General features: G+C 41.3%; 1 protein-coding gene across 1 annotated transcript in view; it reads left to right on the top strand.

The window, feature by feature from the left end:
• Nucleotides 1-26,786, top strand: part of LOC141055736 (uncharacterized) — a 112,599-nt gene that overhangs the window by 61,002 nt on the left and 24,811 nt on the right. Inside the window, exons 3-4 of the mRNA XM_073552425.1 lie at nt 11,590-12,015; nt 12,297-12,725. Coding sequence (XP_073408526.1) covers nt 11,590-12,015; nt 12,297-12,725 — 855 coding nt within the window. The remainder of the gene's footprint in view (nt 1-11,589; nt 12,016-12,296; nt 12,726-26,786) is intronic.

The raw sequence follows: 26,786 nt of genomic DNA, 5'->3' as shown, positions 1-26,786 counted from the left end.
CTTTTTTTTGCAATTATGGGTTTCATCCTCATTTTGGAGAATTTTCCCGCTTGAATTCTGGGTGTCCTGGGGCGGACGAGACAATCCAGTGGTTGGGGGAGGTATGGCGGGAGGTCCAGAATAACATTACGAAGGCCCAGGACAAATTTAAATTTTTTGCGGACAAAAAACGATCCGTGGGTCCAGTGTTTCAGGTCGGAGATAAGGTATGGTTATCCACCAAAAATATAAGGCTCAAGGTCCCCTCTGCGAAGCTTGGACCCAAGTTTATAGGTCCCTATGTAATTACCGAAGCAGTTAACCTGGTGGCTTTTCGGTTGAGTCTTCCGCCATCTCTAAGGGTCCCTAATGTTTTCCATAAGGCCCTTTTGAAACCTGTGAGGTCCAGTGGGGAGGGATCATCATCTTCCCCGACACCGGTTCTGGTAGATGGGCAGGCTGAGTATGAGGTGGAACAAATTGTCGACTCCAGGTTGGTCCGTCGCGCCCTTCAGTATCTGATACATTGGAAGGGCTACGGTCCTGAGGAACGCTCGTGGGTTCCTGCTCGATCAGTTCATGCGGATCAGTTGATCCGAGCCTTTCACGCCAAGTACCCTGAGAGACCTGGGGGTCCGGTGGCCCCCCATTGAGAGGAGGGTACTGTCATGATCCTGGACGGGATTTCGCTTTGACCCATCCTGGTTAGACTATGGGTTAATTGTGCTGCCTCTCTTTGGCAGCAGGAGGCTATTTAGTGCTCACTGGACCTGGGTCCGGTGTCAGTTATACTCCTGCCCTCGGCTGAGTTAAGTGACCTCTTGTATATGTGTGCCTTGTGCCTGATATCTTGCTTGCTTGTTCGGTTGTGATCTGGTTCTGTCCCTGTTACGAGTTCTGCCTGACCCTCTTGTACTGCGCTACCTCTCGTGTATGACTCTCTGCTTGTGACCCGACTTCTCTCTGCTTGTCCCCTTGGTACCACGTTGTCCTCTTGTGTATGACCTTTGGCTCTGTCTGACTACCTGTCTGTTTGTCCCTCCTGTACCTCGTTTGCCCGTACTGCTGTGACCTCTGTTTTGCCTGACTCGGAGGTGTTGTATGGTGTCCTGTCCTATCTGAATACAGGACGCTAAGCCCCGCCCCCTTGCAGTCACATGACCATAGGTCCCGTGCAGATTATTCAGTTTCAGTGTCCGCAGGTCCTATGCCTCTTTACTTTCCAGCACTGACTGGACCCTGACACAGCCTGAAGCACGCATGGTCACCTCTGCTGCCCTGCTCCACAGGTAACTTTCAGCACTGCTTCTGTACTCAGGACACGCGCACTGGCTCTATGAGCAAGTGCAGTGCGGTGTCTCTGACACTCTGGTTCAGGGGCACTGTGCTCTGGTGCAGGGGCGCTGTGCTGTGCTGCTGTGCTCTGGTGCAGGGGTGCTGTGCTGGGGCACTGTGCTGCTGTGCTGAGGCACTGTGCTTTGGTGCAGGGGCGCTGTGCTCTGGTGCAGGGGCGCTGTGCTGGGGTGCTGTGCTCTGGTGCAGGGGCGCTGTGCTGGGGTGCTGTGCAGATGCACTGTGCTGCTGTGCTGGGGTGCTGTGCAGGGGCACTGAGCTGCTGTGCTGGGGCGCTGTGCTCCGGTGCAGGGGCGGTGGCTCCGATGGCATTTCATCAAAGGGAACATGGACGACGGGAAGATGGCCGCCGGTCCGGGGACAGCACATGCTCAGGATCAGATCTCGTCCCGAAATCTCAGGAGACGAGATTCAAATCTCGGCAACGAGATCTCGTCTCAAGATCTCATCTCCCGAGATCTCGGGACGAGACCTGATCCTGAGCATGTGCAGTCACCACAGGTGTGTCACAAACTTTTATACCATTGGGCAGTAAAGAAAAAATAATTTACATTTTTACCACCAAAATTGTGTGTTAACCCCAAGTTTTACAATTTCACACTAGGAAATGGGTAAAAATGGCAACAGAATTAGTCACACAATTTTTGCTAAATATAGAAATACCCCATATGTGGCTGTACAGTACTACTTTGCCATACGGAGAGACTCAGGAGGGATGGAGCGCTATTTGCCTCCTGGAGTGCAGATTTTCCTAGACTAGTTTGCGAACTCCATATAAAGAGCCCCCAAGTGCTAGAAAATTAGAATTCCCCCTCAAGTGACCCCATTTTGGAAATTATAACTCTTTGGGAATTTATCTATAGATGTAGTGAAGATATTGACTCCATGGGTGTTTTCCAGAAACAAGCAGTAGTGTATGCTGCTGAGTGAAAATTGCAAACTGTCATTGTAGTGACCAGTATGCTGTGGTGACCAGTATATTGCAGTCACCAGTACGTTATGCCTAGCTCATGCTTCTGGAGACACATACCTGTAAATTAGGCGGGCTCTCATCACTACAGAAATGCCAAACATGTGGGCGCTAAATGTTCTTTAGGCACACTGGGGCTCAGAAGGGAGGGGGCATTTGGATTTGGGAGCAGAGAATTTGCTGCATTTCTTTCGGGGATCGAGGAGCCATCTAGCTTTTCCAGAGCCTTTGCTACCAGTAACGATGAAGCCCCTTATATTTTTCTTAACAGTTGACAGATCTGAATGGGGACTTGCCGTTTTGTGGAATGAGTTGAAGCTTTTATTGGGAACATTTTATATAATACTTATGACCACATTTATCGGGTGCTCTACGTTGACCACTTACTTTAGGGTTTCCATCTAAATCTCTGAGTGACATGACAGATAAAACCCCTGCTGGAACCATTCACTATAATGAGGCAAAAGAGTTACTGTGGACGCAGTCTGGCCTCTGTTCAGTGGTGTCCTTTTCAGAAGTGCACAAAACTGTGGGCGATGGCCCTTTCATGCAATCCTAAACAGATGGACACCGCCGGATCACAAGTAAGACGGCATCCACAGTGCCTCCATCTGTCTCATTATAGTGAATCTTCTGCCGGGGGAGCTCTGTCTGAATCACATATTTCAGAGATTTACACAGAGACCCCTGTGTAAGCGCTCAGTGCAGAGCACAGGATAAATGTGCGCCAAGCCTTACTGCAATCTTTGGGAGGCAGAATGAAAAAAACAACAGTATGTGAAGAATTGGTTTTATTTTTTATGCCGTTCCTCCTGTGGTATAAGCAATTAGATGACTTTATTCTTTGGTTTGGTGCGATTACAGTGATAACAGATTTATATTGGGTTTTTATGTTTGGCTGCTCTCACACACTAAAAGACGCTTTTTATAGCGAAAGCTGGTTTTTGCATCACCATATTTAGAAAGCTATAATATTTTTATATTTCGGACAACAGAGTCATGTGATGGCTTGTTTTTTGCTGGACAAGCTGATGTTTTTATTGGTATCATTTTCAGGCACATGACATTTTTTGATTGCTTTCTATTCTGATTTTTGTGAGACAGAATGAACAAAAAACAGCAATTCAGGAATTGCTTTTTGTTTTTTTTATACTGTTCCACGCGTGGCAAAATAGGTAAGGCAGCTTTATTCTTCGGGTCAGTACTATTACAGCGATACCTCATTTATATTTTTTTATGTTTTGGTGCTTTTACACAATAAAAACTATTTTATAGAAAAAATAATTATTTTTGCATCACTTTATTCTGAGAGCTATGACTCTTATTTTTCTGCTGATGGAGCTGTATGGCAGCTTGTGTTTTGTTGGACAAGATGACGTTTTCAACGGTACCATTTTTATTTACATCCGTTTTTGATCGCATTTTGAGGCCCTTTTTGTTTGGCGGTATGAATTGTTTTTTTCCTTGTTTTTTATGGTGTTCACTGAAGGGGTTAACTAGTGGGATAGTTTTATAGAGCGGAGCTTTACAGATCCAGCGATACCAATGTTTTTGCACTTTATTTATTTTTCAGGGTGCAGTTGGGCCCAGATGGCTCTGTAGACTGTGGCCTCTGTTGAAACAGGATGCATTTAGGTTAGTACTGGGCAGCCCACCTGATCTAAGAGTATGGGCGTCACTAATAGGCTGCAAGCCAGATGCTCTGCATCACCTGTATGTGAATAATGCCGCATACAGATTATTATCTTTTGTGCAGTAATATACCAAACAGCTACCCCCTCCATGGATTAGTAGGTTGTGAGTGGTTGCTTCATCGGTATTGCTGCACATGTGTTGTCGCCATCTTTAATCGGGTCCACTACAACCTGTTAGTGCATTTGTTTGGAGGCCTGGGAAGGTTAGCATCTCTGCCTTTTTTCTGGTATTTTTTGAAAAATTTTTGGAGGAATTTCAAGTCCTCTTTTTGTGTCAGTGAGATCTGTTTTGATGTTTAGTGATAGGACTCGAAAAAGTGGGGACCCTTGATGTGGGTTGCAAGCTTCCATATTTTGGCCATAATATCAACTAATGCCTCACATATATTGATATGTGTTTTTTGCACTTTATTTATTTTTCAGGGTGCAGTTGGGCCCAGATGGCTCTTTAAACTGTGACCTCTGTTCACTCTTGATGTATTTTGGTTAGCACTGGGTAGCCTGCCTGATCTAAGAGTATGGGCATCACTAATAAGCTGTAAGCCAGACGCTTTGCTTCACCTGTATGTGAATAACGCCACATACAGATTATTATCTTTGGTGCACTAATACACCAAACAGCTACCCCCTCCATAGACTGGTAGGTTGTGAGTGATTGTTTCATTGGTATTGCTGCACCTATGTTGTCGCCATCTTTAATCGGGTCCACTACACCCTAATAGTGCATTTGTTTGGAAGCCTGCCTTTTTTCTGGTGTTTTTTGAAAAATTTTTGGAGGATACCAAATATGTGTACTTTTATTGTTTCTTTTTATTTACATAAGTATAGGTATTTATTGGTAAAATATTTTTTTTCTTTATTTAGGGACTTTTTTCACATTTTTTTACACATTCTAATATTTTTTTTTTTAACTTTTTTACATTGTCCCAGTATGGGACATTACTATAATGCATCAGATCGCTGATTTGACACTCTGCACTGCACAGTATCAGATCAGGATCTGACAGGCAGGTAACGAGGCATGCCAGCTCCGATCGCATTGTCCTGATTGAAGCACACAGGGAGCCCCCTCCCTGCACGATGCTCCTCCATGCTGCTGTCACTTCTGACAGCGGCATCAGAGAAGTTAAATGCTCGTGATCGGTGCTAACACCGATCATGGCGTTGCTGCAAGGTGTCAGCTGTCACATACAGCTGATACCAGCACGCGATCACCGTGGCACTCAACATGAGGCCACGCGATCGGGACACTGTACATATACCTCTCTTAGCGGGATAGTGGGAACGCATCTCCCACAGAGCAATACATGTACGGCACATGTTGGGAACGGGTTAAAACATTTTTTATTTTTTACAAATATGATCTAATAATTTCCAAAAATCGACTCTGTTTGCATATTTATATCTTTTTATATTACTAAATGCCTTTTCTCCAACCAAGAAAACAGTAAAAGCATTATAAAATTATGTGTTTTCACTTTTTCTAAATTTGTCCTCAGCTGACTTGCGACAACATATTTTATACTGAGCCAGAAACGTTGGAGCTTTGTATGTAAGAACATAAGCAAGCATGACCGTACAAAGATTTAATCACAATTTATGAAAAAAAAATTGAGTAATGTAAAATAAAATATACCATAGAACTTTCATATCCCTGATATAAATCAAACAAATTTATAAAAAGCCAATACTATCAATATATAAAATGAGTTTATATGTTTAGTTCTGTTCTGGAAACAAGCCATGCACAATTTGTTTAACAACTTTGTCTTCATAACCACATTCCTTAAGGGTCACAGGCACAATGTGTCCAAAAATTCTATTTGTGCATGAATGTGTAAACATAAGGCTTTTATCACCGACTTTCCAAAATGTTCAATGTATACGTTTAGACTTTATGTCTAGATACAATCCTCTAGCACCATTGTGCTACCTTCTTACAATGTACAATAGGATATCAACCAGCACACGATTTAAATTTATAAGGACAAGTTCCCCATTTGGCATGCCAGATGTCCATGGCTTAGAACATCATGGAAAATTATTACTACCTTAACTACTTAATGATGCGGTCTATTTGGAATTTCAGGAAGCAGCACCATTTTGCAAATCTGACGTACCATTTTATATGATAGAATTAGAATGCTTTTACTTATTAAAGTGATTCTGAAATTTATTTTTTGTAACACACTTTACTTTATGTTAGCAGACAGTATTTTTTTACATGAATTGATAAAAAATAATAAAAGAAGGCATACTTACCTCCCATTGCCCCACAAAACCAGTGTAAGCCACTCCAATGGTCTCCAGAAGAGGTATCTGCCCTGTTCAGAAGTCCCAATATTGCTGCAGTCTGTAACTGGTTGCAATGGTCAAGTGACTAGAAAAGAGCAGCATCAGAGAATCATCAGACTGCTGCATCGAATTACAGACTACAGTGGTGCTGGGACTTCCAAATGGGGCAGACACTTCCGGAGCTGGCGGAAACTTCTGGAAGTGCCTGAGCTGGATGCGTGGGTTGCTGGAAGGTGAGTATGCTATAGCTTAGCTATATCTATTTTCCCCTTCTTGATAAGCAGTTGAGTCATATGAGCTGCAGTCTGACAACTAGTTGAGTACATGCATTATTGTGTACAATACCTCACTTCTTGTGAACTACCGGATCATCACCTATGAAATTCTTCCTGCCAGATCTAAGACCCCTTTAGCTGTCCTCCCATCCACCTAAATACAGTTATACAACTGTCTAAAAAAAAAAACCTCTCCTTTCTTCTCATAGCAACCAATCATGGCAGGTTTTATCTTGTTTTTTCATTTATGCACAGCAAATAAAGTTTTTCTGGTAGACAGTTTCATAAATCTGGCCTGTTATTTCTGCTTTATAAAAGAGAACATTGATGTAGGATGTGAGATAGAAAAAAGCTGAATCACACAGGATACTGAGACTGCTGTATACATCACTTAGGATACACAGAGACTGCTGTATACATTACATAGGATACACTGAGACTGCTATCTACATCTACATCATATAGCAGGACTTCAGATTCTGCAGTATACATCACAATTGATTCACTGAGGCTGAAATAAACATGAGACACTCAGACTTCTGTGTATACAGCACATACACTGAAGTATACATGAGACTGATGTATGCATGTAGAATACACCAAGACTGCTGCATACACTGGGACACAGTGTCAACATTCTATCAATGTATATGGACTCTGCAATATTGGATCTATATCAAAAGAGTAGAGTAGAGGGAATCAAGATGGCAAAAAATCCAGACATGGCACATCAACTAAAACAGATATACTGTACACAAGGCATACACAAAATTATAGATTCTTTAATTGTAGCCCAAACTGCAATATATACTGCAAGCAAAAAAAATGCTTGAGTGCTTTTTTAATAATTAACACTTACTATATATCTACTTTATGTTGGCATATTTTATTTATTCATTTTTCCAATTTATTAGACCTTTTTTAGGGACAGATTCAGTTCTCAAGTTGCTTAGAGGCCGCTATGTATAAGAAACATTTAACCCCTTAAAGTATTCAAAACACACTAGCTATTCTTAACAATTTTTGTGCCAAGTCATTAAGTCTGGCATTGCACATGTCAGTCTTAAAGAAGTGGCGTTTTGGTTAATGAACTCTGTTCATCTTCTCAGTTGTGCTTCCTTGCACCTTTTACCAGAAATGCAGTTAAAAAAACTGCTACTATTGATTAATTTGATGGGTGGGCTATGCCCTGTCCCATCCTGACTTCTCTCGAGCTCCACCCATTTTGGCAAACCTGCCCAAAACTGTCGTGAAAACACTTAAAGACATAAAGTTTTTGAACAACTCAGCATGAATGAGGACTTCTATGTTAATAGGTTGGGTGGTGTGCAAAGCATACCACAGCATATCTTTTTCCTTTTCACATTCCCTTAAAGAGGTTTTCCGGTCACGACCAGTAATTCTGCAGTTACTTTGTGCAACTGCAGACTTATGCACTGCTGCAGGAATTCGACCAGTTTCAGACCCGGGAATGAAGGGTATGTATGAGTTATACATAACTCTGGCCAATAGGCATGACCTCACTCTCCATACACTTGTATGGAGCAAGGTCACGCCCTCTAGTTGGACATGCCCACTTGCATCATTGGTCGAGGCACTGCCTTGGCTCAAAACAAGTATATGGAGCGAGGCTGGGCCCACTGGTCGGGGGTATGTATAACTCATACATACCCTCTGTTCCTGGGTTTAAAACCAGCGAACCCCCACAGCACACTGTGTGCTGGGGAAAGTTATAAGTCATAAGTCCCCCGGCCCCATCATCTCTGACTCCCACCGCATCTCCCAGCAAATACATGGAGGAGCCTAGGGTGCGCTCTTACAAGGAGGCCTGGAGGATCCAGGGAGTCATCACTGAAAAGAAGCGGCGGGAATGCTGCATTGTGGAAAAATTGCAGGGGAGCTGGACGGGTGACCAGCAGTGTGCACTTGCACTTTGACTACAGGAGGGGTTATGGCTTTATCCTTGAGACCAGCACTGGGGACAAGGTCTATGTCAATGCCAGGTCCATTGCTTTTGAAGGTCCCCTCCAGTTATGGGACCATGTCACTTTCATAAAAGAACAAGGGCTATGAGGGCCATACGCGATAGCTGTGAGGACTGCCTCCAATCATGAGGAAGGACCACCGAAAGAGGATCAGCATTGTGAGCAGCTGACTGCAATGGCCACAGCTCCTGCGAGAGGTGACAAAATGTGGCAGCTGCAGATGAATCACTGGAGCAGGTGGCTCTGGAAGCCATGGGGCCATCGCTGGAGGAGGGTGCAGGGCAGAAGAAATAGTGGAGACTAGAGTTGAGCGAAACGAGTCAGTCAAATTCTAAAGTTGGGTTTCACCGAGCGAAACCCGACCATAGCGTGAGGTCGGTCATGCAGTCGCCGACCCAAGCGCCAAAGTCGGATTTCCCAGAATGCTTGCACGTGACTTTTTTCAGCCACTGAGCAAGGACGTACACTGTGGGCAATGAGATGACATGTGCAGCGTCCAGGGAGAGAGAGTTTTCGTGCACTTTAAAAAAAGATCCGGCATGTAGGTGTGTTTACTGTCCTCCACTCCCTGCCGACTTTACTTCCCCATTGACTTATATTGGGTTTCGTGTTTCAGTCAGACCTTCGACTTTTCACGATAGCCGGCCGATTTCGTTCGACTCGACTTTTGAGAAAGTCGGGTTTCATGAAACCCGACTTGACCCTTAAAAAGGCAAAGTCGCTCATCTCTAGTGGAGACTCCTCCAGTGGATCCTCATCTAATACTTAAATTGTGGTGCAGGGTCCGCATGCGGCCGACTATACCAATCAGTGGCCATGCATTGATTAATGCGGCCCCTTTGAGATGTGCCAGTTTCACCTGCTGGATGACAGAGACTGTTCCGCATCTCTAAAAGCGCAGTGAGCCCTCTATATGGCACCAAGGACTAAAGGGCCTTTTACACTAAGCAACGCACCAGCGATAACGATAGCGATCCGACCAGGCATAGATCGCTGTTGTGTCGTTACGTGATCGCTAGATAGCTTTCAAACAGTCCACTCTCGTCAACGACTCTAGAGAGATCAGCGATCTGCATAGCGACCTCGTTGCTCGTTGAGTACCTTTCACATTACTAAACAAAAAACGATTCAGACCTCGGTGGGCGTGCTTCAGCGTTTAATTTACAACGCCCCCCAAAGCGCCGATTGGTGGTCACCGCTGCGCTGTCATTGGCCGGCGGCATCATTAAAGAGGACGTAATAGCGTTACAGTTTAAATCTCTGGAGCGCCGTGGTTAGCTTCTAAACCAGCATTTTTCTCCCTAGAGACAAAAGTGCATTTTTGGTTAGATTTCGCTATTCATCCTTCAGCAACCCTCTTGAAGAATCATCATCGTTGGTTATTTTCAAATACCTCCATTTTTAAGATCATCTTAAGAATCAACAGTGCAAATTTTTTTATATTTTTTCTCCATAACTTTCGGAATTTTCGCAACGTCAAAGGTAAGTGTATTTTGGTTCCAAAGTTTTATTTTTTTTTTTATGCCCTTTTTTTTTTTGTTTTATTTTATCGTTTTATTTTAGTTTAGTGTAGAAACCGCGCCCGCCCCCATTTTTGTAATTGTTGAACGGGATACCTTTCTAGGACAGCGACCAAGCTTATGAGATTCAAACTCTTTTTTATTGTGTCTATGTTCATTTTGTCGATATGCACATGTCCGAGCAGCCATTTTAGTTTTGAAACCGCGCCCGCCCCCATTTTTGGAATGGTTGAACGTGATACCTTTCTAGGACAGCGACCTAGCTTATGCGATTCAAACTCTTTTTTATTGTGTCTATGTTAATTTTGTCCATATGCACATGTCCGAGCAGCCATTTTAGTTTTGAAACCGCGCCCGCCCACATTTTTGTAATTGTTGAACGGGATACCTTTCTAGGACAGCGACCTAGCTTATGCGATTCAAACTCTTTTTTATTGTGTCTATGTTAATTTTGTCCATATGCACATGTCCGAGCAGCCATTTTAGTTTTGAAACCGCGCCCGCCCACATTTTTGTAATTGTTGAACGGGATACCTTTGTAGGACAGCGACCAAGCTTATGCGATTCAAACTCTTTTTTATTGTGTCTATGTTAATTTTGTCCATATGCACATGTCCGAGCAGCCATTTTAGTTTTGAAACCGCGCCCGCCCCCATTTTTGTAATTGTTGAATGGGATACCTTTCTAGGACAGCGACCTAGCTTATGCGATTCAAACTCTTTTTTATTGTGTCTATGTTCATTTTGTCGATATGCACATGTCCGAGCAGCCATTTTAGTTTTGAAACCGCGCCCGCCCCCATTTTTGGAATGGTTGAACGTGATACCTTTCTAGGACAGCGACCTAGCTTATGCGATTCAAACTCTTTTTTATTGTGTCTATGTTAATTTTGTCCATATGCACATGTCCGAGCAGCCATTTTAGTTTTGAAACCGCGCCCGCCCCCATTTTTGGAATTGTTGAACGGGATACCTTTGTAGGACAGCGACCAAGCTTATGCGATTCAAACTCTTTTTTATTGTGTCTATGTTCATTTTGTCCATATGCACATGTCCGAGCAGCCATTTTAGTTTTGAAACCGCGCCCGCCCCCATTTTTGTAATTGTTGAACGGGATACCTTTCTAGGACAGCGACCTAGCTTATGCGATTCAAACTCTTTTTTATTGTGTCTATGTTCATTTTGTCCATATGCACATGTCCGAGCAGCCATTTTAGTTTTGAAACCGCGCCCGCCCCCATTTTTGGAATGGTTGAACGTGATACCTTTCTAGGACAGCGACCTAGCTTATGCGATTCAAACTCTTTTTTATTGTGTCTATGTTAATTTTGTCCATATGCACATGTCCGAGCAGCCATTTTAGTTTTGAAACCGCGCCCGCCCACATTTTTGTAATTGTTGAAAGGGATACCTTTCTAGGACAGCGACCAAGCTTATGCGATTCAAACTCTTTTTTATAAAATGTATGTCCGTACCTAAATGAAAGAGTTCTCACCATTTCCTTTCTTTTTTATTACAGATGGCATCAAGTAGCCAAGTTGCAAACAGCCAAGACTTCATACGCCTATTTACTGAGATGTATCGGTCATTGCCCTGCCTCTGGAAGGTGAAGTCTCCAGACTACAGTAACAAATACAAGAAGAAGGTTGCATATGAAAAACTTGTACAGCTATATCAAGAAAATCACCCTAGCGAAACGGTTGATGAGGCTGTTATTAAAAAAAAAATTCAAGCTCTACGCACTGTGTTCAAGAAGGAATTGAACAAGGTGGAAAAGTCTACAAGGTCTGGGGCGGGTACCGATGAAGTGTATGTTCCGAAGTTGTGGTACTACAACTTGCTGGAGTTTACGCGAGACCAGGAAATCCCCAGGGTTATGCACTGTTCTATGTCACTGCCACAAGAGGAAGAAACAGTGACACGGCCTGATTCCCCTCTAGTCGATGTAAGTATGTTTTGGGTTTCCCTCCAATAACCTATGATACATATATATGTACATGGTACAGTTGAGTTTTATTCATTAAGTTGATGATTTGAAACTTTGTTCACAGCTGATACCTCTTCATTTTAATTTGGTTTATCATAACATAATTTCTACAAATTGTCGATGTCAGTACATAGCCAGTACCAATGTTCACACCCCCTCTTAATAAATTATTGTTATGTGTTTACAAAACACTCGTTTTACTTTTTCTGTGTTTTAACCTTGTTTTTCTGTTCTTGCAGCATGTAACAGAAGAGGTGTCACCTACACCATGTGTAATTCCTGAAACCCCTGCAACATCAAACCCAACCGACGAGGAGGCAGAGGAGGCAAGTGTGTCCGTGGGTGCGTACACTGTGCAAAGGCGTAACCCTGTGAGTAGAAAAAGAAAGGCCACCGCTCCACCTTTTCCTGAGTTTGTCGATATAGCAAAGAACATATTGGTGCTGCAGGAAAAGCAAGCCATTGGGGGCTTTGCACACATGGTGGACGAAAGACTTCGGTCTCTGGACGTTACGCAAAGGCTTCAGGCTGAGAGAATTATATTTGAAGCGCTAAATAAAGCTGCTGTTGGACAACTAAAAGACAGTTATATTCTGGTGGATTCCCAAGCAATGTCAATAACCCCATGGCCGCAGACACAAGAACTGGTAACAAGCACGCCAAGAAGGGTGATTCAGCCGCTACACAGCATGAACTTTGGAACCCCACATTTGCAGTCTGGCCCATTCATAAATCCTGGAAGGCAGCAACTGAATGACTCAGACTTTAGTTACACTCAATTATAGTTTTTATGTTTACTTGTTGTATTAACAAAATTGTTTGGTTTTTCTTTTTTGTTTGTTTATAAAAAATAAAAATTGAAATTTAAATTTTTGCATTACACATGACTACAATTTCAAGTCCTTTCTAGACTGAGACAAAAATTGTTTTGCCAATTAGGCTTTTTAATTTCTTTCTTTAAGACTGATTTTTAAACAAACCATTGTAGTTTAACATATGTCAACATGACATAGACAATTTTTGTAAACAAAAAAAAAAAAAAAAATTAAATGTTATCACCCTGCGGTTGGGCTGCCACAAATTAGTCCAGCATCACTCCGAGTTGGTGTAACGCAGACATCGCCCTCCTGTGTGCTGCCAAGAGTTCAGGTAAGGTTGGTATTTCTGTAGAGGAAATTTACATTGTTGATGGCGGTTTTGTAAATGTGCATGCATACGGTGCCATAGCATGTGGAGCAGCATATGGTGGCATAATGTGGTTTTGGTAGCAAATGGGGCCATATCCTATGGATCGCAATATGGGGCCATAGTGTTAAGTGGCAGCAGATGGGTGCATACGGTTCATGCTTGTGGTCAAACACTTACGTTTTTGTTGCGCCTCTGACTCTTCAGATGAGGAGATAACAGCCCTTCCACGTCGAGTGGCAACACGTACTAGAAAAGAAAATGTCTAAATAAAGAATATGCCAGCAACTGTTACACAAATTATAAATTCTCACATGCTTAAAAAAAAAAAAAAAAAAAAAATTGATTACCGGAGGTCGAGTCAGCTCCAGCTTCCCGGAGTGATACTGGAGAAAACACACCAATTGGGGATGAAGTGGAGGAAGCAATTTGTGGTTGAGGCGTTGAGGGGGGCGAGGGGGTCCTTACGGGCTCAGGTATCTAAAAATATGAAATTGAGCATTGAACATTTCCAAAGCGGTGAAAACATAAAAAAAAAGAAACGGTATTGTAATACTCCATTATTGTTTCCTCCTTGGAATAAACTTTGGTTTTTATTTACCGTTCGGCTTATGTGAACCATGACTTCTTCCCCCCCCCCCTATTCTTGTAATTTTCAACCCAATAAAAATACTAATAACATGAACAAACGCATTTTATACACTTACGGACTCTGCTTCAGGAGATGCTTGCACCGACGGGCTTGCATGTGCTGCGGGGGCTGTTGGTGCTGCAGGTGCTGATGGGGTCGGGGCCGCCGCATGCGCCGCTGTTTGGAAAAAAACAAAACTGAGCGCAAAACCACTTATATTTGCGTTGTGCAATTTCACATGTGCGAATCAAAAAATATTTTTTTTTTTTTTTACACTGTAAACCCTGTTGAAAAAAAAAAAAAAAACAAACAAACATATGTTTAAAACATACTATGTGGAACACTCACCTCGGTCCCTCCGCACTTGTTGTTGGAGGCTGTTGAGGAGGTCTCTTGAGCGAAAGCGCAGATCTGCCAGTTTTTTCCTGATTTGCGTTGTGGTGCGCTCAACTCCGAACCGGCGTAACAGTCCTCGCCTGATCCTCCGCAACACAGCCCGCTTGTGTCTCATGGGGTGCGCATGCGCCTGTCCACACGCATAATCGCGCCTCTCCATCTCCTGTACCAGGAAACGCATTTCGGCCTCCCCCCAAGGTGTAGCTCTCTGTCTACCAGCCATTGCTTCCTGTTTTGCTTTCACAACGCAGCAGGGACGGCCACAAGAATGTCGTGACGTCACGACGTTTTCCCGCCTCATTTGGTGACGCTACTGCGTACTTTTAGTTATGGTACTACTGCGCGCTTATCGGTGACGCTATAGAGTCCACTTAAGGGCGGTTGTAAAATGGCGTGTTAACGGATCGCTACAGTGCTGATACTGTGTCGCAGGGCTATGTTATCTTTTTTTTCTTTTAAAAACCAGTAACACTTTGAAAAGTAGCAACTATGTGAATTTATTGTTGTTTTTATCACACAAGAATGAAATAAACACGTTAAATAAACACTTTTGCTGTCTAGATTTCATGCTGCCAAGTAACAGCACCAGGCCCATTAAAATATTGGCAGTATTGGTCCCTGCAGGCCTTAGCATCATCACGGTTTCTTCCCCTTGCCAGTGCTTGAAGTCCAGGTACTGCGGGATCATTGTCGCGCCACCTACCAAGAAGAACCTGACCATTTGTAGTGTCAACAGAGTCCACAAAGGCAGGCGGAGTGTAATCATTTGCATCACGGCGCTGCAGAAAATTGTGCAGCACGCAACAAGCCATAACGACCGAGTCAATGGATTCCAACTTTAGGTTTATGGGTGTGTGGAAAATCCGAAAGCGGCTGGCCATGATGCCAAACGCATTCTCAACAACCCTTCGTGCCCTTGACAAACGGTAGTTAAATATACGTGTTTGCTCCGTCACACTTTTTTGTTGGTACGGTTTCAGCAGATTCGCATGCAGCGCGAAGGCTTCATCACCAACAAAAACAAAGTTGAGGTTGGCGGTTGTCTCTGTGTTGGGAGGCAGGTTCAGGTCACAATTGGTCAATCGCTCTCCAAAAAGTGTATGTTCTAACACTCCACCATCTGAAACCCTGCCGTTCATGCCAACATCAACATTTATGAACTCGTAGTTTGCATTAACAAGGGCCATAAGGATTACACTAAAATAGCCCTTATAATTGTAAAAATAGGATCCACTGTTCGGCGGTTGGGTGATCCTCACATGTTTACCATCCAAAGCCCCCCCACAGTTTGGGAACTGCCAAAGCCGCTCAAAATCAGAGGCAATATTTTTCCACTCCGCCTCTGTTTTTGGAAACTGGATGTAGCTCCTGAGGCTTTGAACTATGGCATTGCATGTTTCAGGAATCAAACTGCTGAGCAGTGACAAAGAAACGGCAGAAGAAAATTGCAGATCTTTCAGTGATCGTCCGGTGGCCAGGAATCTCAGCGTCACGGTCAATCGTTCGTCTACCGGCACAGCAGCTCGCATTTTGGTATTTCTCCTTTCAATCAATGGCGTCACCCTGGCTAGTAAAAATTTGAAAGAGTCCTCTGACATCCGCAGATAGTTCTTGAAATCCTGAGGATTGTTCTCCTGCAGTTCTCTTACGAGCTGCATGTGTGAGAATTCGGACCTCTTCGCCAACCACTCTCTGGTCCACATGCGCCGCTTTCTTTTGGACCGCCTCTCTTGCATCTGTGCCTCTTCATGTAGCCGACCAGCCTCCAACACCAAAGCAGCAGCCACAATAGCACGCTCTGCGCCGTTCATGATATACAAACTGCAACATAAAATAAAATCAATAGACGATTTGGTAACAAGAGCTTCATTTGTATAAAGCCAACACAATAATCATTAACAGTATTACTCTAAAAAAAAAAGGCATGTTACTATTGAAATACATACCTGGCAAACAGAGTTGTTCTTTTGATGAATAAAATGAATCCACTAATAAAAGCGCAATAGCGATTGCAATAGGGACGCCGAAGCAACCGCGCTGTGAAAGCCGTTAAAATATAAACGCTGTAGCGACTCACACTGGAACGTTTAAGCCAAACCGGTTAACATCCAATATGCATGGGAACAAAGTGTTGAATGAGGCGTTCCAGCGTTGTCTTTTATAGCTTTTTTGTCAGATACATTTCCCACATTGTCAGCGCTGTGAAGACCAATAGGGAAGAGGAGGCGTGGCCGGTAAGTCACGCCTGTGTCGCTGAGCCATGCGTCGTTATTGACGTCGCTCATCGTTTTTAAAGCTTCAAACACAACGATAATTACTGGACAGCGGGACGTCAGCGATGGAAAAATGTACCTGCACATTCGAGCACGATCAGCGATAGCCGACGGGGGGTCCGGTCGCTGCTACCTTTCACACTTAACGAGATCGCTAGCGTGATCGCTGTCGCGTCACAATATCGGTGTCGCTTGAGCGATATCATTAGCGATCTCGCTTAGTGTAAAACCCCCTTAAGTGCCAGTGGTGACCAATATGGTCACAGTGGAACAATTTTGCTTTTTCTTCTCCCCCAAGTTCTAGTTGTGCCAGTTGCGCATCACCTGCTGGATCACAGGGCTGAAAACCTATGAGGGTTGGTTGTTGAGGATTATGTGTGCGGCTGCTTTAGGAACTAGACTATTTTATCCCTGAACTTTGCCCTTCTTTTAACCTTGAACTGTCCCCCATTAAAAAGCATCCCACCAGCATTATAGTGCGCCTGTGATCTGCTCAAAGGAGGGAGGGGAAAGGATTTGTGCAGGAGGACCCGAGGAGCGAGCCAGGTCAGGACTATGTGAACTGGTGTTAAGTGGCCATCGGGCCAGTATGTTGAATGGGTACCAGGAACCAAGGGGACTGGGGTCAGATGGACCCACATTGAGAGATACTGTAACGCTTGTGTTTCTGGGGTATTAATACAGCCAAGCGGAAAAAAGTAGTTTGGTACCATATTAGCCAGTAGAAAAAATATATATAACCGTCATACAATTACAGACAAAAAACCCATTCACCTGTGGCCAAACATTTCTGTGGTCCAGGACACAACATAGACAATATGAAAGTTGTCATTTTGAAAGGCAATTTCACATCACAAAAACATTGCAGAGTTTGTGAATGCAAATTCACTCCAATCTTTGATTCTGTTCACACAGGACTCAATTTGTCAGAAGGATTTATGGCCCATTACCAAATCTGAGCTACTTCCTCCAAAAACAATGAAGGCACCATTAGCCTTTTGATCTCGCATGCATATGGGGATCACAATACTTTCACACCACTTATCTAATCTAATCTTACCTAATTAAGGATTCTCTCTTTAAGCTCAGTGTTTGGTTATTGAAATGTCCATGTTTCACACCATGCCTGTACTCTCTACTATAAATAATTAGGTTTCTTTAAATATTTTGTTATGTCAGCCTGATGAAGGGACGTAAGCAGTCCCAAAAGCTTGCTTTGTAACATTATTCACAATATTTTGTTAGCCATTAAAATGTATCACACCCACAAGATTCCTATATTGTTTCTCTCACTGAGAGCACTTTAAATACAGCCGAGGTCACGTTTGACTCGTCAGCAGCAGACAGAGACTGCGGAGGTTTTAATGGACTATGTTGCTTTTCTGTTTCTGGAGCCATTATGGTCTGAGACGACCATATTTTAGGAGAGAGGGGTGTAATGAGGTGGCGGGGACCCTCACTTGCTCCTTCTCTACTATATACTGGGCATGTGTACCCCATGCGTTACCCTGATGATGTACCTATGCAATAATGTATTAATGTTATGTATTGATGTTTTATAAATATATGTGCTGTGTTTGTATGCATGTTACTGTGTTGTGTTAACTGCACTGTATATGTTCATATGATTAGACTAGAGATAGAAGGGGTTAAACAGGGGGCTGGATTAACAGCCTGAAAGAGGTAGGCTGAGAGGACAGGCAGTTCCTGCTTCAGTGGCAGTGCCCGGGCAGGCTTGCCCAAGGCAAGATGCTCTCCACAGTGGGAAGGGAATGTGCCCCCAGTCCAGAGGATGGATGCTACTAAAGACTTTCGGGCAGTGTGGACGGGCACTAGTTCTGTGGGATCAACTGCAGATGGACTGTTCGGAGCTGTTAATGTTATATAACTCGCTGAAGATGCAGGGAAAGTGCAGGAAGTATTACTTTATTTACCTCATGTTCATTAAAATTTTCAAAGGTTGAAATGGAATCGTGGTTTGTGGTACATCCGGAGGACGCATTTCCAGTGTTGAGAGTGACCGTGTGATGGAGGTAAATGACCGTGCTGCAGACCTGAGACTCTGTCTTTGTATGTGCCAGGGGTTGGGGTGCTCACTGATTGTGACTCAGTAGACTCACCCATGACTACCACCCCGTGCCACCTTGCTACACACCTACCAAGCAACAAAGATTTTTAGGGTTGCAGAATTTTTTTCAAGGCAAGGGGAGAAATTAACCAAAAAATTAAATTAGAAGATAAAAGAAAAAGTTAATGCTTTTCATAATTGTTTTACTTGTCAAATTTGGCAATCGTATACCCCACAACTATAATTTTAGTTTGTGATGCATTTCAAAGTCGCGAACTTATCTTCTCAAATTTTTTTGTAATGCCAAGTTCTAGCTTTGTCACTTTGAAAACTGATAAGTAGAGATGAGTGAATTTGTTCTGATTTTGGCCCCGAATCTTATTTTGACATATTCAGGCCATATTCGAACACTATTCGGGCTGAATATATGTCTTATGATCGGTTCCGAACATATTCGGTAATTTCTACTCCGACTGACTCTAATGACATTCAGCTGTGTTTGGCGAATATTGCAAAAGCAATATTCAATTCCGATTGTATTCGGAACCGAATCCGAACAAATTCGCTCATCTCTACTGCTAAGCTGTTCCTGATACTTAAATTATTGGTTAATTTGTAGAAAGCTTGTGAAAAATCTATCCCCCCTTCATTTATAAAAGAACAATGCTTTTCATAATGTTCATGATCCCTACATAAAGGAATATTTTTGACATTATAATCGTCTAGTCATTTTGAGAATAGTAAATTTGTTGCAGATCCCAAAAAGTGATATATTTTTTCACTTCTAATTGAAGAATCATAGTTTCTTCACTTGCAAAACCGCACACCGACTTCTGCTCCCTAAATAAACGAATATTATACTGTAGCTGGCTGTGTTTGCATTAAAAAGCTCAAAAGTGATACAATACAGTCCTATGAGACCTCTGAGTGGTACATGTGCTTTTTTCTGGAAAATTAGCAGCTTTTCAATATTGAGATTTTGAATCAAATTTTTTTTATGGAAGATTTGAACTCATCGAAATCAAATTTCAGAAATACAATCCTCTCTACTAAAGATGGTACCACAGCCAGGCTCTGTACAAAAAACCTGTTTCAGAAAGAAAGCAATGTGCCAGAACCAAGAGTAATACATGCAGTACCAGGATGATACAAAAGCAGTATATGCTCAGTAATGAACAATGGGTCCGAAAAATCACAGTGCCAACACTAAACTCACTGCATAAATACAGAATCCGTGCAGCATCACTCTAGCTCTCTTCCCTGACACATCCTCCTGATTGAATGACAGCCTCTACGATGTCTGACTTTAAACAAATGAGCTGTCAGTCAAGCAGGAGGAAGCGGCATCGGGCGAGGAAAAGAACTGAAGTGATAAGCTTCAGATCTACCTTAGCCATTTGCATGTAAATTCAAACCCTGATTTATCTGACACAGAAGAAAAGTGTGGCCAGGTAAAGGTATTGCTGGACTTGTGTTTGAAAGAGATAGATGTGCATATAAATAGTTCGGGGTGTGAAATTCAGCTGGCAGATTTCCTTAAAAGCGGCTATTGTCATGTTGTTAAATTCCTTAAAAGGAATCTGTCAGCAGACTTTTACTATAAAATCTGACAGCAGCATAAGGTAGGGAAGAGACCCTGATTCCAGCAATGTGTCACTTAGTTTACTATGTGCATCAGATGTGACAGAATCACTGTTTCCTCTGTTGCAGATTTATCAGAGCTGAGATGTTGAGCTGCTTATCACCCCACTGTATGAAATGGAAAGCTGCTAATCATTGGTTCAGGTGTGGTTGGACTAGTATGCACTAGGTCAGTTGTCCTGAAGTGATAATCTCCTGCTGATACAATAATTGTATTGAAATGGCAAAACACAGCCCAGTAAGTGACAAATTGTGATAATTGGGGTCTCTGCATCTACAATATGGAGTGCTCAGATTTCGCAGCAAAAACCTGCAGACAGATACCCTTTAAGTTAGATAATAAATTAATAAGCAGGTCTGCAATTGACTTGCTTTTCCTACCTGCTGTCTTTCTTGTGTAATGAGATTTTATATGTTACATAGTGTACAGCTTGTTTTAAAGGAACTTGGCAATCACAACCTGATCAAGTGTATGCAGTAGTTCTATTCCAGGCTGAGATGTTAACTTCTGAGACGCCAGTCAGCTCTCTCCAGTCTACTTATATTTATACGGCACTTATCTTCACACCTTCCTCCTTCTTAACTGTTAAACAATGTGCTCATATCAGTCTGGAAGAATCCCAATACACTGGGCCCCGAACATCTTCAGTTTCCAAAGTAGTTACAGGTACTTCTCACAAAATTAGAATATCATCATTGTGGAGTGTGTCAATGACTGCCTTCTGGACATCTGTCAAGACAGCAGTCTTCCCCATGATTGTGAAGCCTACTGAAACAGACTAAGGGACCTTTTTAAACGCTTAGGAAGTCTTTGCAGGTGTTTTTTTTGTTAATTATTCTAATTTACTGAGATAATGACTTTTGGGTTTTCATTGGCTGTAAGCCATAATCATCAATATCAACAGAAATAAACACTTGAAATAGATCACTCTGTTTGTAATGACTCTATATAATATATGAGTTTCACTTTTTCTATTGAAGAACTGAAATAAATTAACTTTTTCATGATATTCTAATTTTGTGAGAAGCAGTTGTATGTTAGGAGATGAAATGTCTATATACATGTATATACGTTTATATTTGTATATAATATGTGTGTGTGATATATATGTTATTACTATACTTTTCAATAAAAACAATTAAGGCCAATTATTTGTATAATTATAATTATCTTAATGATTCTACCAATAGTACATTCTGCAGCTGAGAGCAACAGCTCATTTACGATGCTCAGGCTTCTCAGAAAATCAAAATAATTAGACTGCAAATATAAAAGTTGAACATTATGCTGTCCAATTTTTTTTTATTTTCTATCTTTTAAAGACCCACATGTTGGTGGGCTGGAGCCTATAAAAACATGATGTAATATAATAAGCCTTATAGAGTCCTCAGACATGATGTGAGCTGTCCAAACTTTCCTTGTGAACACCATCTCATAAGTGGGATGCCCTTTGGACGCGTAAAGGAAAATGATCACTTAGTAACAATTCTGTTTATGACACAAAATGAGTGAAAATTGACATAAAATGTGTTAGTGATAAAGTGATCAACCTTGGATCAACACTGTAGAATAATTTGGTGAACGAGATGGAGCTGGCATTTTCTCAACCTCACAATGCCAGATTAACAGTATTTTCTTAATTTTTTTTTTATTATAACGATATATAACAACTTTCTGATAACCACACTTTATACAAACGGAGTTAAACTGAATTTGTTGGCTTTATACATTTAAGGTATCCAGAAGCCTGTGAAAAGAAATATAAGTGTAAAGTCTCATTCACACGTTGAGTATTTGATCTTTTTTTTACCTCAGTATCTGTAAGCCACAACTAGGAGTGGGTGATAAATCCAGAAGTGGTGACGGGTTTCGATTATACTTTTCCTCTGATTGTTCCTCTCCTAGTTTTGGCTTACAAATACTGAAGTAACATATTGACCAAATACAGAATGTGTGAACGGGGCCTAATCAGCACTATCTGCTTTTACCTTCATTACATCACATGGAGGATAAAGGAGACCAGACCTGAAATCATTTAGGGACACAGGTTTAAAAAATACGAGTTGTGTCAATTTGCAAATTTTCAAACTACGGTAATTTCATTGTCAAAATAGAATTTTTAAAAGTGTCACATAAATAGCTTAACAATTGTACATACATGCTAGTTCTAGCCACCCTTATACAACAATTAGAGCCTTCTCGGTCGGTCAATACCTCAGAATGAGACTGATCTGTTCCTCTGACTCCAAATTTGAATCAGTAGACTTAAAAGTGAGATTCCAAACCAGTGGCTATAGTAATAGATGTATTAAATATGCATACAATAGGGCAAAAAAGTGCACGTGAATCAGTTCTACATTCTTTGGCCAAGGAAAGGAAGACAGAAGACAAAGTGTGACTCATTTAAATAAATAAATAAATAATCTTTATTTTTATATAGCGCTAACATATTCCGCAGCGCTTTACAGTTTGCACACATTTTCATCACTGTCCCCGATGGGGCTCACAATCTACATTCCCTATCAGTATGTCTTTGAAGTGTGGGAGGAAACCGGAGTGACCGGAGGAAACCCACGCAAACACGGGGAGAACATACAAACTCCTTGCAGATGTTGTCCTTGGTGGGATTCGAACCCAGGACTCAGTGAGCCACCGTGCTGCTCATTTCGACATTCAATGGAGAATCGTCGACTATGAGAAATTGTCTACAGCAGCATTGGTACGTTGTAAAAACTGAACCTGCCCTAAAAAAATATATTCTGGATCATCCCTTGATGACATTTAGAAGTAAAAATCTGAAGGATACAATATGTTAGTAAAGAGCCTATGAATAAAAATCCATTTAAGTCTAGAGACCTCCTCATCGGTGTCTTCCATGTGATAATTGCGTTGCTTGCAATAACATTTGTCGTGCCTCCACTTTTGAGTCAGTTGATGTACAAATAGCTTTTCCATTAATCACCATATTTCATGCAATACAGCTCATGTAGAGTAAAGACATCCACCAAGGAAAATATAAAAAAATAGTTTTATTCTGAAAAATTAATACTATAGACAATGAAGTACATAAAGACGGGTCACATAAATAAAAGAGCTCCATATGATAAGGAATTCAGGTACAGAAAAAACAAAAATGTAGCAATACTAACAGCAATGGAATATGTATAATAGATATGCAGAGATAAGTAAAGTGCCAGTGCTTAAAATCTTACTTTCAGATATCCAGAGAATCCCACAAAGTGACCCCCTCATAGTAATAAACCATCACAGCATAATAGCTCAAAATCTTAGTCTGGAGGCCACATAATGAAAAACCTGTTCAAAAACGCTTACCCATAGCTAATTAGTATGCCACACGTGTAGCATACTAATTAGCTATGGGTAAGCGTTTTTGAACAGGTTTTTCATTATGTGGCCTCCAGACTAAGATTTTGAGCTATTATGCTGTGATGGTTTATTACTATGAGGGGGTCACTTTGTGGGATTCTCTGGGTATCTGAAAGTAAGATTTTAAGCACTGGCACTTTACTTATCTCTGCATATCTATTATACATATTCCATTGCTGTTAGTATTGCTACATTTTTGTTTTTTCTGTACCTGAATTCCTTATCATATGGAGCTCTTTTATTTATGTGACCCGTCTTTATGTACTTCATTGTCTATAGTATTAATTTTTCAGAATAAAACTATTTTTTTATATTTTCCTTGGTGGATGTCTTTACTCCATGTGTTTTTGTATACAAAGTATTGGGAGTTTTTCCACAGCTAGTGCATGTTATGGGGTGGTCACCATGGGTCAGGGCCACCTATAATTATATGTTCACTGCCCTTGAAATCTTGTTTGCTAATACAGCTCATGTAATCTGCTATGTTACGTGCAGCTGCCCTACAGTATATGTGGTTTGACATCAAGGCAGCTGGAGGTCCGTACACGTGAGCATGTACAAAATATTTGGCCACAAAAACAGCCACTGATCATTCTCATCTAAAAGTGATACTGCAACATTTTTAAATGTGTCATCAATGTAACCCTAAGTCCTTTCTGGTAAAAGGAATGGCTCATTTTCGTTGTAGATTTAGGGTTGGTGATATCAAACGCATTCTTGCACAAAGAGAATGCAAATGGATAACCACTTTAGGTACAATGGTGTCCCATGGCCTCAATGAATCCCGTGCCTCTTTTCTATAATAGTATTTCTGTCACCTAATTGTTAAGATATTTTAAATATTTTTCTTTTTATTTGTATTTTATTTATGTGTGGTTGTTTTCTGTTTTTGTAGTTTTATATATTTACAGCAACTGTTTTCACCTTTTTGAGTGTGACTGTTTGGAGAAATAATCACCATACACTTGGCATCACAGTAATGGCACTTTAATACAACAATTGATTTCTCTTATGGTAATGCAATGCATGTTATTAATTATTGCTGTGAACATGTAATACTTTTTCATCCGTAATTACTTGTGTACTAATTTACTTTTTTTTATCTAATTCATATATAGGCACTGTGTGTTGAAAACGTATTGCTATATAATCACTTTCTGCTTTTCTTGCTCACATATCAATTCCCTTCATGTCAGTTCATCCGCATTTTAATATTTCATCTTTCACTTCTCACTCATGCCATCACCATTATGAATATCCAGTAGTGGGTGCACATGCAGGTCTGACTCTGGGTCTGTTGCGCATGCATGATATGTGGCCAGATACAAGCCACTTTGCACATGTGCACTGACACTTGACGGGCAGGTCGGAGGCGATTAGAACTGCAGACCCGAGAGTGCATGCACGGCTTGAACCTTTGTGATTGGCCTAAATCCGATCATACAATGGGATCGGCCGGATATTTAAGATGGACACATTGACATCATTAACCGCACCCCGTGAGGAAGCCACATACGCGAAATACACATTGTGGATTTTGCCTGGTGCACTGCTTCAACACACCCAGTAGGTACTTATTTTTTGTTAATAATATTATGGTTTCATTACATACAATTATGTGACTTATGTGACTGATTTATGCATGTTTTTGCACTGGGCATATAACTTTTGACAGTAATTTGCAGTTGATGAGATGTCTGTATAGCCTGACAATGTATTTTATGTGACTGCTGTATTCAGTCACTCCCCTTTTATTTTTTACATAAGATTATTATTATTATTATGCATTTATATAGCGCCATTTATTCCATGGCGCTTTACATGTGAAAAGGGGAAATATAGACAAGTATAATAAACATGTGTAAGACAAGGGACACACAAGTACATAAGGAGAGGGGACCCTGTCCGCGAGGGCTCACAGTCTACAGGATTTGCTAGTTGTTTCTTTCAAACAACTCCCAAGCTTAGTTCTGGGATCTTTTCACTGAATTAGCAAGTGTGTCCACTTGTTTTACTGCAGTTTTCAAGAAAATGTCTAATTATTATGTAACTGTACAGACTATGGGTTCTCCTTTTTTTCATAATATGTTTTGAGTCGCTATATTAAGTGGGATTAATTATATCTGTTGATAGATATGTTGATCTGGAATACTGCAACAATTGTACACACCGTCTACTTGTGTTAAGCATATCTGAACATTTACATTGCAGAAGGTTTTTTTTCCTAGATGATGTATTAAAAATAATATAATGAAATAAAATATAATAAAAGTAATAATGTAAAAAATACAAGCACTATTATTACAAAAATATTTATTTACAACTGAGGTCCTAAGGTAACATAAAGTTGGGGACATTTCAGAAAATGTCACTTGAGGACCCCGATGGCACAAAATAACCAGTCATTTCTGGATAAAGAGAACACTTGCGCAACAACAGTAAAGTGGAAGATATCCTTTACATCCCCCAAACATCGCTTCATATATGACATACATATATACCATTCCTTCATACAGTAGCAGTAACATGGTATCCAATATATGTTACTTACTGTCTGGCCACAAATCATATGAAATCCCACTGATGTAAAAGGTCATTTATGACACTAGTTAGTGGGATTCTTTTGACTATGTATGATTTTATGAGAATTTAATTATGCGCTAGGGGTGTATACTGTAAAGCTTATGTGGCTGTATTGATAGCCCAGGAGAGAGAAAACCACACTAGATTGTGTGTATCTTTTCTAGCCTCCAGCTTCTGTTTTCAGTAACATGCATTGAATTCCCACAAACATTGAAGGTTTAATAAAGGCATTAGGACTCAAACTAAAGGCTCGTGCACATGACAGTATTTTTGGTTAGAGTGATTTGAGAAAACATTGAATCGCACTCTGACCTATGCTACTCTATGGGGACGTGCACATGTTAAATTTTTTCCCTCGATAGTCTGTTCGAGGAAAAAATTGTTGCATGCCCAAGTGTGATCTGATATTCGGATCACAGTCGGCCATGCAAGTCAATGAGTCTGTGGAAAGCATCTACCACTTCTCTTCATCCGAGAGAATCGGAACACACAGTGTTCACACTCTGATCAGAGATCGAACACAGTGTGATTTGCATAATTGACTCGGATGAGAGAATATATGGT

The sequence above is a fragment of the Dendrobates tinctorius genome, unplaced genomic scaffold (genome assembly GCF_039654945.1).
Source record: "Dendrobates tinctorius isolate UK_male_01 unplaced genomic scaffold, ASM3965494v1 ptg000191l, whole genome shotgun sequence".
Taxonomy (NCBI): domain Eukaryota; kingdom Metazoa; phylum Chordata; class Amphibia; order Anura; family Dendrobatidae; genus Dendrobates; species Dendrobates tinctorius.
This window is presented reverse-complemented; position numbering and strand designations above follow the sequence as displayed.